Here is a 13,165-nt window from a genome sequence, read left to right as displayed (position 1 = left end):
ATCGCCACACTGACTTCCACAAGGGTTGAACTAGTTTACAGTCCCACCAACAGTGTAAAAGTGTTCCTATTTCTCCACATCCTCTCCAGCACCTGTTGTTTCCTGACTTTTTAATGATTGCCATTCTAACTGGTATGAGATGGTATCTCATTGTGGTTTTGATTTGCATTTCTCTGATGGCCAGTGATGGTGAGCATTTTTTCTTGTGTTTTTTGGCTGCAGTATCTTCTTTTGAGAAGTGTCTGTTGATGTCCTTTGCCCACTTTTTGATGGGGTTGTTTGTTTTTTTCTTGTAATTTGTTTGAGTTCATTGCAGATTCTGGATATTAGCCTTTTGTTGCCATTGCTTTTGGTGTTTTAGACACGAAGTCCTTGCCCATGCCTATGTCCTGAATGGTAATGCCTAGGTTTTCTTCTAGGGTTTTTATGGTTGTAGGTCTAATGTTTAAGTCTTTAGTCCATCTTGAATTAATTTTTGTATAAGGTGTAAGGAAGGGATCCAGTTTCAGCTTTCTACATATGGCTAGCCAGTTTTCCCAGCACCATTTATTAAATAGGGAATCCTTTCCCCATTTCTTGTTTTTGTCAGGTTTGTCAAAGATCAGATAGTTGTAGATATGTGGCATTATTTCTGAGGGCTCTGTTCTGTTCCGTTGATCTATATCTCTGTTTTGGTACCAGTACCATGCTGTTTTGGTTACTGTAGCCTTGTAGTATAGTTTGAAGTCAGGTAGCATGATGCCTCCAGCTTTGTTCTTTTGGCTTAGGATTGACTTGGCGATGTGGGCTATTTTTTGGTTCCATATGAACTTTAAAGTAGTTTTTTCCAATTCTGTGAAGAAAGTCATTGGCAGCTTGATGGGGATGGCATTGAATCTATAAATTACCTTGGGCAGTATGGCCATTTTCACGATGTTGATTCTTCCTACCCATGAGCATGGAATGTTCTTCCATTTGTTTGTATCCTCTTTTATTTCATTGAGCAGTGGTTTGTAGTTCTCCTTGAAGAGGTCCTTCACGTCCCTTGTAAGTTGGATTCCTAAGTATTTCATTGTCTTTGAAGCAATTGTGAATGGGAGTTCACTCAGATTTGGCTCTCTGTTTCTCTGTTATTGGTGTATAAGAATGCTTGTGATTTTTGTACATTGATTTTGTATCCTGAGACTTTCCTGAAGTTGCTTATCAGCTTAAGGAGATTTTGGGCTGAGACAATGGGGTTTTCTAGATATACCATCATGTCGTCTGCAAACAAGGGCAATTTGACTTCCTCTTTTCCTAATTGAATACCCTTTATTTCCTTCTCCTGCCTAATTGCCCTGGCCACAACTTCCAACACTATGTTGAATAGGAGTGGTGAGAGAGGGCATCCCTGTCTTGTGCCAGTTTTCAAAGGGAATGCTTCCAGTTTTTTCCCATTCAGTATGATATTGGCTGTGGGTTTGTCATAGATAGCTCTTATTATTTTGAGATACGTCCCATCAATACCTAATTTATTGAGAGTTTTTAGCATGAAGGGTTGTTGAATTTTGTCAAAGGCCTTTTCTGCATCTATTGAGATAATCATGTGGTTTTTGTCTTTGGTTCTGTTTATATGCTGGATTACATTTATTGATTTGTGTATATTGAACCAGTCTTGCATCCCAGGGATGAAGCCAACTTGATCACAGTGGATAAGCTTTTTGATGTGCTGCTGGATTCGGTTTGCCAGTATTTTATTGAGGATTTTTGCATCAATGTTCATCAAGGATATTGGTCTAAAATTCTCTTTTTCGGTTGTGTTCTCTGCCAGGCTTTGGTATCAGGATGATGCTGGCCTCATAAAATGAGTTAGGGAGGATTCCCTCTTTTTCTATTGATTGGAATAGTTTCAGAAGGAATGGTACCAGTTCCTCCTTGTACCTCTGGTAGAATTTGGCTGTGAATCCATCTGGTCCTGGACTCTTTTTGGTTGGTAAGCTATTGATTATTGCCACAATTTCAGATCCTGTTATTGGTCTATTCAGAGATTCAACTTCTTCCTGGTTTAGTCTTGGGAGAGTGTGTGTGTCGAGGAATTTATCCATTTCTTCTAGATTTTCCAGTTTATTTGCATAGAGGTGTTCGTAGTATTCTCTGATGGTAGTTTGCATTTCTGTGGGATCGGTGGTGATATCCCCTTTATCATTTTTTATTGCGTCTATTTGATTCTTCTCTCTTTTTTTCTTTATTAGTCTTGCTAGCAGTCTATCAATTTTGTTGATCCTTTCAAAAAACCAGCTCCTGGATTCATTTATTTTTTGAAGGGTTTTTTTGTCTCTATTTCCTTCAGTTCTGCTCTGATTTTAGTTATTTCTTGCCTTCTGCTAGCTTTTGAATGTGTTTGCTCTTGCTTTTCTAGTTCTTTTAATTGTGATGTTAGGGTGTCAATTTTGGATCTTTCCTGCTTTCTCTTGTGGGCATTTAGTGCTATAAATTTCCCTCTACACACTGCTTTGAATGTGTCCCAGAGATTCTGGTATGTTGTGTCTTTGTTCTCGTTGGTTTCAAAGAACATCTTTATTTCTGCCTTCATTTTGTTATGTACCCAGTAGTCATTCAGGAGCAGGTTGTTCAGTTTCCATGTAGTTGAGCGGTTTTGAGTGAGTTTCTTAATCCTGAGTTCTAGTTTGATTGCACTGTGGTCTGAGAGACAGTTTGTTATAATTTCTGTCCTTTTACATTTGCTGAGGAGAGCTTTATTTCCAAGTATGTGGTCAATTTTAGAATAGGTGTGGTGTGGTGCTGAAAAAATGTATATTCTGTTGATTTGGGGTGGAGAGTTCTGTAGATGTCTATTAGGTCCGCTTGGTGCAGAGCTGAGTTCAATTCCTGGGTATCCTTGTTAACTTTCTGTCTCGTTGATCTGTCTAATGTTGACAGTGGGGTGTTAAAGTCTCCCATTATTATTGTGTGGGAGTCTAAGTCTCTTTGTAGGTCACTCAGGACTTTCTTTATGAATCTGGATGCTCCTGTATTGGGTGCATATATATTTAGGATAGTTAGCTCTTCTTGTTGAATTGATCCCTTTACCATTATGTAATGGCCTTCTTTGTCTCTTTTGATCTTTGTTGGTTTAAAGTCTGTTTTATCAGAGACTAGGATTGCAATCCCTGCCTTTTTTTGTTTTCCATTTGCTTGGTAGATCTTCCTCCATCCTTTTATTTTGAGCCTATGTGTGTCTCTGCACATGAGATGGGTTTCCTGAATACAGCACACTGATGGGTCTTGACTCTTTATCCAGTTTGCCAGTCTGTGTCTTTTAATTGGAGAATTTAGTCCATTTACATTTAAAGTTAATATTGTTATGTGTGAATTTGATCCTGTCATTATGATGTTAGCTGGTTATTTTGCTCGTTAGTTGATGCAGTTTCTTCCTAGTCTCAATGGTATTTACATTTTGGCATGATTTTGCAGCGGCTGGTACCGGTTGTGCCTTTCCATATTAAGTGCTTCCTTCAGGAGCTCTTGTAAGGCAGGCCTGGTTGTGACAAAATCTCTCAGCATTTGCTTGTCTGTAAAGTATTTTATTTCTCCTTCACTTATGAAGCTTAGTTTGTTTGGATATGAAATTCTGGGTTGAAAATTCTTTTCTTTAAGAATGTTGAATATTGGCCCCCACTCTCTTCTGGCTTGTAGGGTTTCTGCCGAGAGATCTGCTGTTAGTCTGATGGGCTTCCCTTTGTGGGTAACCAGACCTTTCTTTCTGGCTGCCCTTAACATTTTTTCCTTGATTTCAACTTTGGTGAATCTGACAATTATGTGTCTTGGAGTTGCTCTTCTCGAAGAGTATCTTTGCGGTGTTCTCTGTATTTCCTGAATCTGAATGTTGGCCTGCCTTGCTAGATTGGGGAAGTTCTCCTGGATAATATCCTGCAGAGTGTTTTCCAACTTGTTTCCATTCTCCCCGTCACTTTCAGGTACACCAATCAGACGCAGATTTGGTCTTTTCTCATAGTCCCATATTTCTTGGAGGCTTTGTTCATTTCTTTTTATTCTTTTTTCTCTAAAATTCCCTTCTTGCTTCATTTCATTCATTTCATCTTCCATCACTGATACCCTTTCTTCCATTTGATTGCATCGGCTCCTGAGGCTTCTGCATTCTTCATGTAGTTCTCAAGCCTTGGCTTTCAGCTCCATCAGCTCCTTTAAGCACTTCTCTGTATTGGTTATTCTAGTTATACATTCGTCTAAATTTTTTTCAAAGTTTTCAACTTCTTTGCCTTTGGTTTGAATTTCCTCCTGTAGCTCGGAGTAGTTTGGATCGTCTGAAGCCTTCTTCTCTCAACTCGTCAAAGTCATTCTCCGTCCAGCTTTGTTCCGTTGTTGGTGAGGAACTGTGCTCTTTTGGAGGAGGACTAGCGCTCTGCTTTTTAGAGTTTCCAGTTTTTCTGCTCTGTTTTTTCCCCATCTTTGTGGTTTTATCTAGTTTTGGTCTTTGATGATGGTGATGTACAGATGGGTTTCTGGTGTGGATGTCCTTTCTGTTTGTTAGTTTTCCTTCTAACAGACAGGACCCTCAGCTGCAGGTCTGTTGGAATTTGCTAGAGGTCCACTCCAGATCCTGTTTGCCTGGGTATCAGCAGCGGTGTCTGCAGAACCACGGATTTTCGTGATCCGCGAATGCTGCTGTCTGATTGTTCCTCTGGAAGTTTTGTCTCAGAGGAGTACCCGGCCGTGTGAGATGTCAGTCTGCCCCTACTGGGGGGTGCCTCCCAGTTAGGCTGCTCGGGAGTCAGGGGTCAGGGACCCACTTGAGGAGGCAGTCTGCCCGTTCTCAGATCTCCAGCTGCATGCTGGGAGAACCACTGTTCTCCTCAAAGCTGTCAGACAGGGACATTTAAGTCTGCAGAGGTTACTGCTGTCTTTTTGTTTGTCTGTGCCCTGCCCACAGAGGTGGAGCCTACAGAGGCAGGCAGGCCTCCTTGAGCTGTGGTGGGCTCCACCCAGTTCGAGCTTCCCGGCTGCTTTGTTTACCTAAGCGAGCCTGGGCAATGGCGGGCGCCCCTCCCCCAGCCTCGCTGCCGCCTTGCAGTTTGATCTCAGACTGCTGTGCTAGCAATCAGCGAGACTCCGTGGACGTAGGACCCTCCAAGCCAGGTGCGGGCTATAATCTCCTGGTGTGCTGTTTCCTAAGCCCGTCGGAAAAGCGCAGTATTCGGATGGGAGTGACCCGATTTTCCAGGTGCCGTCTGTCACCCCTTTCCTTGACCATGAAAGGGAACTCCAAGATGGTCGAATAGGAACAGCTCCGGTCTAAACCTACCTTTTAAGTGTTGGAGAATTCCCAGTGACTGGTTCTAGTGCCCCTTTCCTTATCCTGCTATACTCTCTCTGATATGGTTTGGCTGTGTACTCACTCAAATCTCACCTTGAATTGTAATAATTCCCATGTGTCGGCCAGGCGTGGTGGCTCATGCCTGTACTCCCAGCACTTTGGAAGGCCGAAGTGGGTGGATCACCTGAGATCAGGAGTTCAAACCAGTGTGGCCAACATGGTGAAACCCCGTCTCTACTAAAAATACAAAAATTAGCCAAATGTGATGGCGTGCACCTGTAATCCCAGCTACCCAAGGGGCTGAGGCAGGAGAATCGCTTGGACCTGGGAAGCAGAGGCTGCAGTGAGCTGAGATTGTGCCACTGCACTCCACCCTGGGCGACAAAGCAAGACTCCATCTCAAAAAAAATACATAAATAAATAAATAAAAATAATCCCTATGTGTCAAGGGCAGGGTCAGGTGGAGATAATTGAATCATGGGGGCAGTTTCGCTCATACTGTTCTTGTGGTAGTGAATAAGTCTCACAAGAACTGGTAGTTTTATAAATGGGAGTTCCCCTGTACAAGCTCTCTTGCCTGCTACCATGAAAGACGTGATTTTGCTCTTCCTCACCTTCTGCCATGATTGTGAGGCCTCCCCAGCCAATGTGGAACTGTATGTCCATTAAACTTCTTTTTCTTTATAAATTACTCAGTCTTGGGTATGTCTTTATTAGCAGCATGAGAACAGACTAATACACTCCACAAAAGTGTTCTCATTCAGTTTATTGGTTTTAAATGTCCTCTAAACACTGATGACTCTCAAATGTGTATATCCAGCCCTAACCCCAACCCTAAGCTCCACACTCGTATCTCCAGCTTCCTAACTGTATCTCTAAATGAATGAGTATCAGTCATTTGAAACTGTATTCAAATAAAATACTTCTGATTTCTCACAAAACTGTTCTTCCTTCAATGCTACCCATTTCAGTAAATGATATCATATCATGATCTGCCTAGGTGTTTGAGTGGAAAACTTAGATGATTCTGATTTCTCTCTTTCATTTGATCTCACGTCCAATTTCTTTGTTTTTTTTTATTATTATAGTTTAAGTTCTAGGGTACATGTGCACAACGTGCAGGTTTGTTACATATGTATACATGTGCCATGTTGGTGTGCTGCACCCATTAACTCATCATTTACATTAGGTATATCTCCTAATGCTATCCCTCCCCACTCTCCCAACCCCATGACAGGCCCCAGTGTGTGATGTTCCCCTTCCTGTCTCACATCCAATTTCAAAGGCATGCCCCAAATCTATTTGCCCAATTTTCATTTCTCCACATAAGTACAGAGTTACTCTACTTGGATAACTATATTAATTAGTGCCTAAATGGTGCACTGGTTTCTCTCCATAAATCCTCTCTCATCAGATTCTATCCAATTGTAGACCAGTTTATGTGTCTCTTCTGTTTAAAACTCCCCAGTAGTTTCTCACCTAAAGGTAAATTGGAAAACCCCAATTCTGTATCATGACGTATATGGCCTGTATATGGCCTGCATGATTTAGCCCCTGCCTACCTCTCTGACTCGTTTCTCACTCTGGTCCAGACATGCTGACCTTCTTAGATAAAATAACGAGCTTAATTCCATCCCACAGCTCAGTCCTTTCAGCTTAAAGGTCATTTCTTAGAGAGACCAAGTATTGTGGTCTGAATGTGTTTCTTAAAATTTGTGTGGTGAAAGCCAGTTTTCCAAAATGATTTTGTTAAAAGAAAATTGGTAACAAACAACAAAATAAGACACAAATCAGCTCATTACCATATCCGTATATCTGGTACCCATAGCTGATAATTCTTAATGTCTCAAATTTTATCTTCTGCTCCATTACTTTCATTGCCATCTAACCAACTCTAATTTACCTAATACCAGCCTATAGAAAGTGGAGGAGGGGTATAAAATATTTATGTGTGTGAGTTTTTCTCTAGAACATTTGGAAATCTTCATTTCTTGTAGTTTAGAATAGATATAGAAGAAGGGGACAAGCTAGGTCAATAAAATGTTGCAACTCAAATTTCTTTCACATCCTCTCTGAACAAGTTATTATATTTGTGTTCTCAATTTTAAGAGGATTTAAGCAAAGTAAAATACATTTACTAAATGAAGAATACACAAATATTCTTATTGGGGCTAGTAGTGGAATAAAAATGGTCAAAATTTTTTGACAGTTCTCCAATCAATGAGTGATGCATGTTTCTCCTCACAGTGAATCTGGGCTGGCCACCACTGCTTTGACCAACAGAGTATTATAGAAGTGCTGCTATGGCACATCTTGGTCTGACCTTTGAGAGTTCTGGGAGCTTTCACTTGTGGCTCTTGGAGTTGAGAACCACCAAGTAAAAAGTCCAACTGCTTTGCTAAAGAACCACATCAGGAAGTTCTGAGACTACTTGAGGACAGAGGGGGCCTAGATGATCCTGAACCTTCCAACCAACCCTGTCAAGGCAGGAGGCATGCAAAGTCATCTTGGGCCCTCCAGATCATCCAGTCACCATGTAAATACTGTGAAGTGCCAGCAGTCAACCTCATGAGACAGAAGCATCCAGTGTAGTCCCAAACCACAAAACCATGAGATATGATAAAAACATAAATAAAATAAAAATTAAATAAAATCTTAGAGTAATAAGTAAAATGTTTACTGTTTGAATCCTCATTTTATGAATTGCTGGCTATCAGCAATGGACAACAAGAATAGGATATGTGTTAATATGATGTTCATTTAAATTAAACATTATATTCATGTAGTTCAAAAACTAATGTTTAATGAGAAAACAGCCGAACTTTACAAAGGAAAATGTACTGACCTTATAACTGCATTCATTGAAGCATCAGCATCTGAGGCATTTACCAATAAAACATCTGTTCCAGTTGGTGCATCCTCAGGAATTGTTGTGAAATATGCTTTACTGGCAAATGTGGGGACATTGTCATTGACATCATCTACTATGACGTTGATTGTTCCAGTTCCAGTCAAGGCAGGGGATCCTAAAAAGAAAAGAAAATCAAGTCTCAATGTTTATAAACAAAAAATAACAAATTTAACAAAAATTAGCTGTAGACAAAATTACTAAAGAGAATTTAGGAAACCTCACAGTAAAATTTCTGAACACGTAAGTGATTGAGTGATTTTTAATTTTGTTACAAGAAAAATGTTTTCATTTGTGAACTAGAATTTCAACTCTTTCCTAGTAACTCTGCACGAAAAGTATATGTCATGCTCTTATTCTATTTTAAAGGTGCTGATTCAACAATGTAGAACACAACAATATCATTTGAATGCCACAAAAGAGGCACTACTGGTAATTTCTCTGAAATTACATTAAAATAGCGCAAAACCAGATTTGAAGAATACCCACAGGCATGGAAGAGCTGGCCAACTAACAAGGTAATGTTAAAAACTGGACTCTCAGCTGTGACTATCATTGTTACTATCACAAATTCCAGAGTCTCTCAGGTATTTAAATCCCTTTCTCATACTGTCTGTGGGAGAGAAAAAAAAGCTTCAAGTTATATCTCAAAAGTGTTATCTTCCACGTGCTAAAATAACTTTATAATGATAAGCTAACTCAGAATCATTTGTGCTGCTTCTATTTAAAATTCAACGTAACGTGAAATGATTCATTTTTATTTCCTGTTCCAGCTGTTATCAATATATGGTGAAAACCCAACATCTGCCAAACACTTGGGCCACACTATCTGTACTAGACTAATTTTGTGGTGAAGGCTAAATGCCATATGGGTTGGAATTCTGTGGCTGTCCCCATAACTGAAAGACAAATTATCTGCTGTTGGTTGTGTTTTCAAAACCGTTTTTCAAACTCAAACTCTTCTAAATAGAAACAATGAAGATTCATTTAACTTTATTTATGTAAAATAAAATAAAATCCCAGATACTCTCCTTTTCTGCTTAAGATACTACTTTACCTTCAATAAAGTTATTTCCCTTAATATGACACTTAAATTCTACTTTACTTTGCCATTCAATATTATGTAAATAAAGCCATTCATTCATTTGTTTGTAAAATGTTTACGGAGTGCCCTCATTATCACAGAATGGTATTGAGATTCACAACCTTACAATATTATTTTCTAATAGTCTTGTGATTTGCTGGTATTTCCTTTACCACTATTCAATCATTTTTCTACGTTCTTAGATTGTAATTACTTGTGGCCTAGTACCAATGAGCTTTTATGCTCAGATGTGTGTATAGGAACCAAAATCAACAGATGGGGAAATTATGGAATGAAATGGTTGCCATATATATATATCATAAGATATTTTATATTAAGTGTTTCATTTAAATTAACATAAAAATAGTCAAAAAATTTTGATGTCTAAGAAATATCTAAAAATTTAACATAAAGTTTATGACTGCAGAAATCTTACCTATTAGTGTTTGATTTTACACTAAAGGGAAAAATAGCCCTCAATCTATTGGTAATATGCATAATGAACTATAAACTAAAAAAAATGTAAATGCCTTTTTAGTACTTGCTTACTGTAAGCAATGGTAAAATTATGCAACAAATATTTCACACACACAACAAAATAGATATGAATGTAGGATACAATGGAGAAACACATCAAATAAAACTGTAAAAATTCCATGCAACATATTAAAAGAAATATCAATAACAGTAAATATTTGTTTAGTCCTTAGATATGCATGCACTGGTTTAAGAAGTTTACATAAACTGTCTTATCTAATCCCCATAAATCAGCACTGCTGTCATCTCCATTTGGTATATGAGTAAGCTCAAGTTTAGAAAGTTTAAGTAGCTTTTTCAAGGCCACAGACCTAGTGAGGAATGTCACTGAGATGTGACCCATGTAAAGCAGCCCTGGAGTCTTTACCACTGACAAGAAGCTGGAAGGTACTGCCAGTAGGGGGAACAGTGCTGCTTCTTGTGCTGCTTTGGGGGTCTGGACAAGCAGTGCTGTCGCTGAGCCTAGAAGAGCACCAGGCAGAAGGTGGAGAAGAGGCCCAACAGGGAGGGACCTTCACTACTGGCCAGCTTAAGTTTGTGGGACATTTGAGCACAATAATCTTGGCATAGATTTTAAATTTCTCACAAGCAATTTATTAAGGCTAAAATAAATAGTTTGGAGTGTATTGTTGAGTACCAATGTTTGGCTTAAATTTCTTGAATGTGTGTTTCACTATATACGATTTTATGAAATGGAAGTTAATGCTTTGAATAATGTTAGTAGAGTTCCCACCAGTTGCATAAAAAAAAATTACCTAGGGAATATATGTGCATTTGTGTGAGCAAAAGGAGGTGTCATGGAAGAGAGAAAGAAACCAAAAGGGGGATACATTAATCAAGGTTCCAGAGAGGCAAAGGATGGGAGGAGACGCAGGGTTCTTTAATCTCTTTTACTGATATTTCACTCTACTCACTAAAAATCAATCTTCATCCATAAAATGAGAATAATAATAGACTCTACCCCAAAGGGGTATTGAGAAAAATGTAATGTGCTTAGGACACTACCTAGCACATAAATTCTATTCCATGTTACCCATTGTTCTTCTTGTACTTGTTTTAGAGACCCAAAAACTCACAGAAATTGACATATAAAAAGTCATTTTTTATTATATAGTTTTCTGTATTACAGCTCTCAGGATTCTGCCCCCTCCCCAAACCTTTCAATTCAGTCGCATATTATTCAGGAAAATATTTTCAATCATAATTCCTCTCAATGATTCACTTGTGGTAAAAATACATGAGACATTTAGCTCTCTAAAAATTCACAGCTTTATGGAAGACATAGTAAATTGGACACTTTTAAATGTGATATTTTAAGACTTAAGTGAGATTTCAAGAAAGATCTCAATATTTCTGATACACATTGTGCTGTAATTCACAATTAGAAAATAAGTAACCGCCAGTCAAAGTCTTTACATTAATATTTGGTATTCTAAAGTGTCTGGTGATACACATATGGAAAACCACATTAAATTATGACTGAATCATTTGGACAAGAATATGTGATTTCTTTCTTTGTCTGTAAACCATATATTACTGTAGATACATTTTCTGAGTTAGAAAGCAAATGCTGGGGGGAGTAAAAAACAAGCCCTGTTTATCAAGGAAAGCTTACAGCAAGTTCAATCTCAACTGTGTTCATACCAAAGAATATCAACTTATTTTTCCAGATGATTTTCAAAGCACTCAATGTGACAACAGACAATTCTGGCTTGAGGATCATTTGTTGATCCTTGAGATTAGTAAATGATTCTCAAGACTGGCAGACGATCCTTAAGCCACAATCAACCCCATAGGTGATTCTACATCTACATGAGTCTGTTTTCAAGCCAAGAACTTTCTCTAGAGTACCCCTTTTCTCCCCTTATTATCAGCCACAACTCACTTCATAAGCACTTGGAGTTCTCTTCTTATTTTTTTTTCCCACCTCAAGAAAAGTGAAGTACAATTTCTGCAACTGTCTCAACTTTCTTGTTGCCCCAGGAAATGTGCACACAAATCTTGTTAGTTTAAAAAATTTTTTTTCATAGGAAACCTTACATAAATTTTGTTCTACATTTCTAAGTCTCTTACTGAGATTTAACTAACCTGAAATTTGAATCGTGCCTCCAATATGTTTGACTATTATTCTTGTGAATGGGGCTTACCAACCCTCCATCCCACTACAACCTCTTGCTTGTTGACTGATAGCATAACCTCCAAATCAGCTTTACGCAGAAAAATGAAATCAAGGGAGAAAAATGGAATGTCTCTTAATTTCAAGTGAATCTTATTTTCACTGCATTTGTGCCAGATTAGTGACACAAACTCCCTAGTCCTTGGCGACCACAGATCTTGGCACTTCTTTTATGTGCTAATTGAATGAAGATGCTGTGTTTTTGTTGTTGCTTTTCTGTGTCTGTGTGCTTGCTTTTTTCTTTTTTTTTTTATACTTTAAGTTCTAGGGTACATGTGCACAACGTGCAGGTTTGTTACATATGTATACATGTGCCATGTTGGTGTGCTGCACCCATTAACTCATCATTTACATTAGGTATATCTCCTAATGCTTTCCCTCCCTCCTCATCCCACCCCAGGACAGACCCCGGTGTGTGATGTAACCCTTCCTTTTAACTGCGTGGAGAGGTTCTTTGGAGTATTACTGTTTCCCACCATGTAGTGGATACATCGTATTTGAAGTGCTGCATAACGTTTACTATTACTTTATCTTCCGTCCAAAGCTTTCTGCTGCCTCTGGGCTGTCAGATCCAGCTGCCTATTTGTTGGTCTGCTCTTGCAAGTTACTGAAGAGCCTCAACATTAGTGTGTCAAAAACTGAAATCAGAGTCATTATCTGTAAACCTTGCTCATATATTTATATCTAAATTGAAATATAGGTGCATATATATACATGTATGTGTTACACATATTTCATTGAACACATTTGATACCAGATCTATATATATTTTATACATGAATTGCTCATTTAATGCACAGATTCCATAAAGTAGGTATTCTTTTTTGATTTTGTTAAACAACGTAAGACCCAAAGAACTTAACCAATTTTCATTTAGCCAGAATAGACAGACAGCCAGTTTTGAATTTTTAAAAAAAATCTTTTCTAAGTTAATTAAGCTCAGATAAAACTCTGCCACTCTTATTGCAGATGTTTTGCTCTATATTATTATAATTATCAACATACTCCAGTCATGTCCTATTAAGTTATAAGTTAATTGAAAACAGGAATAATTGTGTTTAATTAATTTTTATATTAACCCATAATGCATACCATTAGGTCTTGTGCTGTATCTGTATTAACTCTTTCTCTCATTTTCTATATGAAAACCCGGTCTACATGGATGAA

General features: G+C 38.3%; 1 protein-coding gene across 3 annotated transcripts in view; it reads right to left on the bottom strand.

The window, feature by feature from the left end:
• The window catches only part of FAT4 (FAT atypical cadherin 4), a 184,148-nt gene that overhangs the window by 57,608 nt on the left and 113,375 nt on the right, over positions 1-13,165 (bottom strand). For all 3 annotated transcript variants that reach the window (XM_063664108.1, XM_054485864.2, XM_054485863.2), the window contains one exon: positions 8,139-8,319. In XM_063664108.1, coding sequence (XP_063520178.1) covers positions 8,139-8,319 — 181 coding nt within the window. The remainder of the gene's footprint in view (positions 1-8,138; positions 8,320-13,165) is intronic.

This window comes from Pongo pygmaeus, chromosome 3 (genome assembly GCF_028885625.2).
Source record: "Pongo pygmaeus isolate AG05252 chromosome 3, NHGRI_mPonPyg2-v2.0_pri, whole genome shotgun sequence".
NCBI classification, from domain to species: Eukaryota; Metazoa; Chordata; class Mammalia; order Primates; family Hominidae; genus Pongo; species Pongo pygmaeus.
The sequence above is the reverse complement of the archived record's forward strand: the minus strand, read 5'-3'. Positions and strand labels throughout refer to the sequence as shown.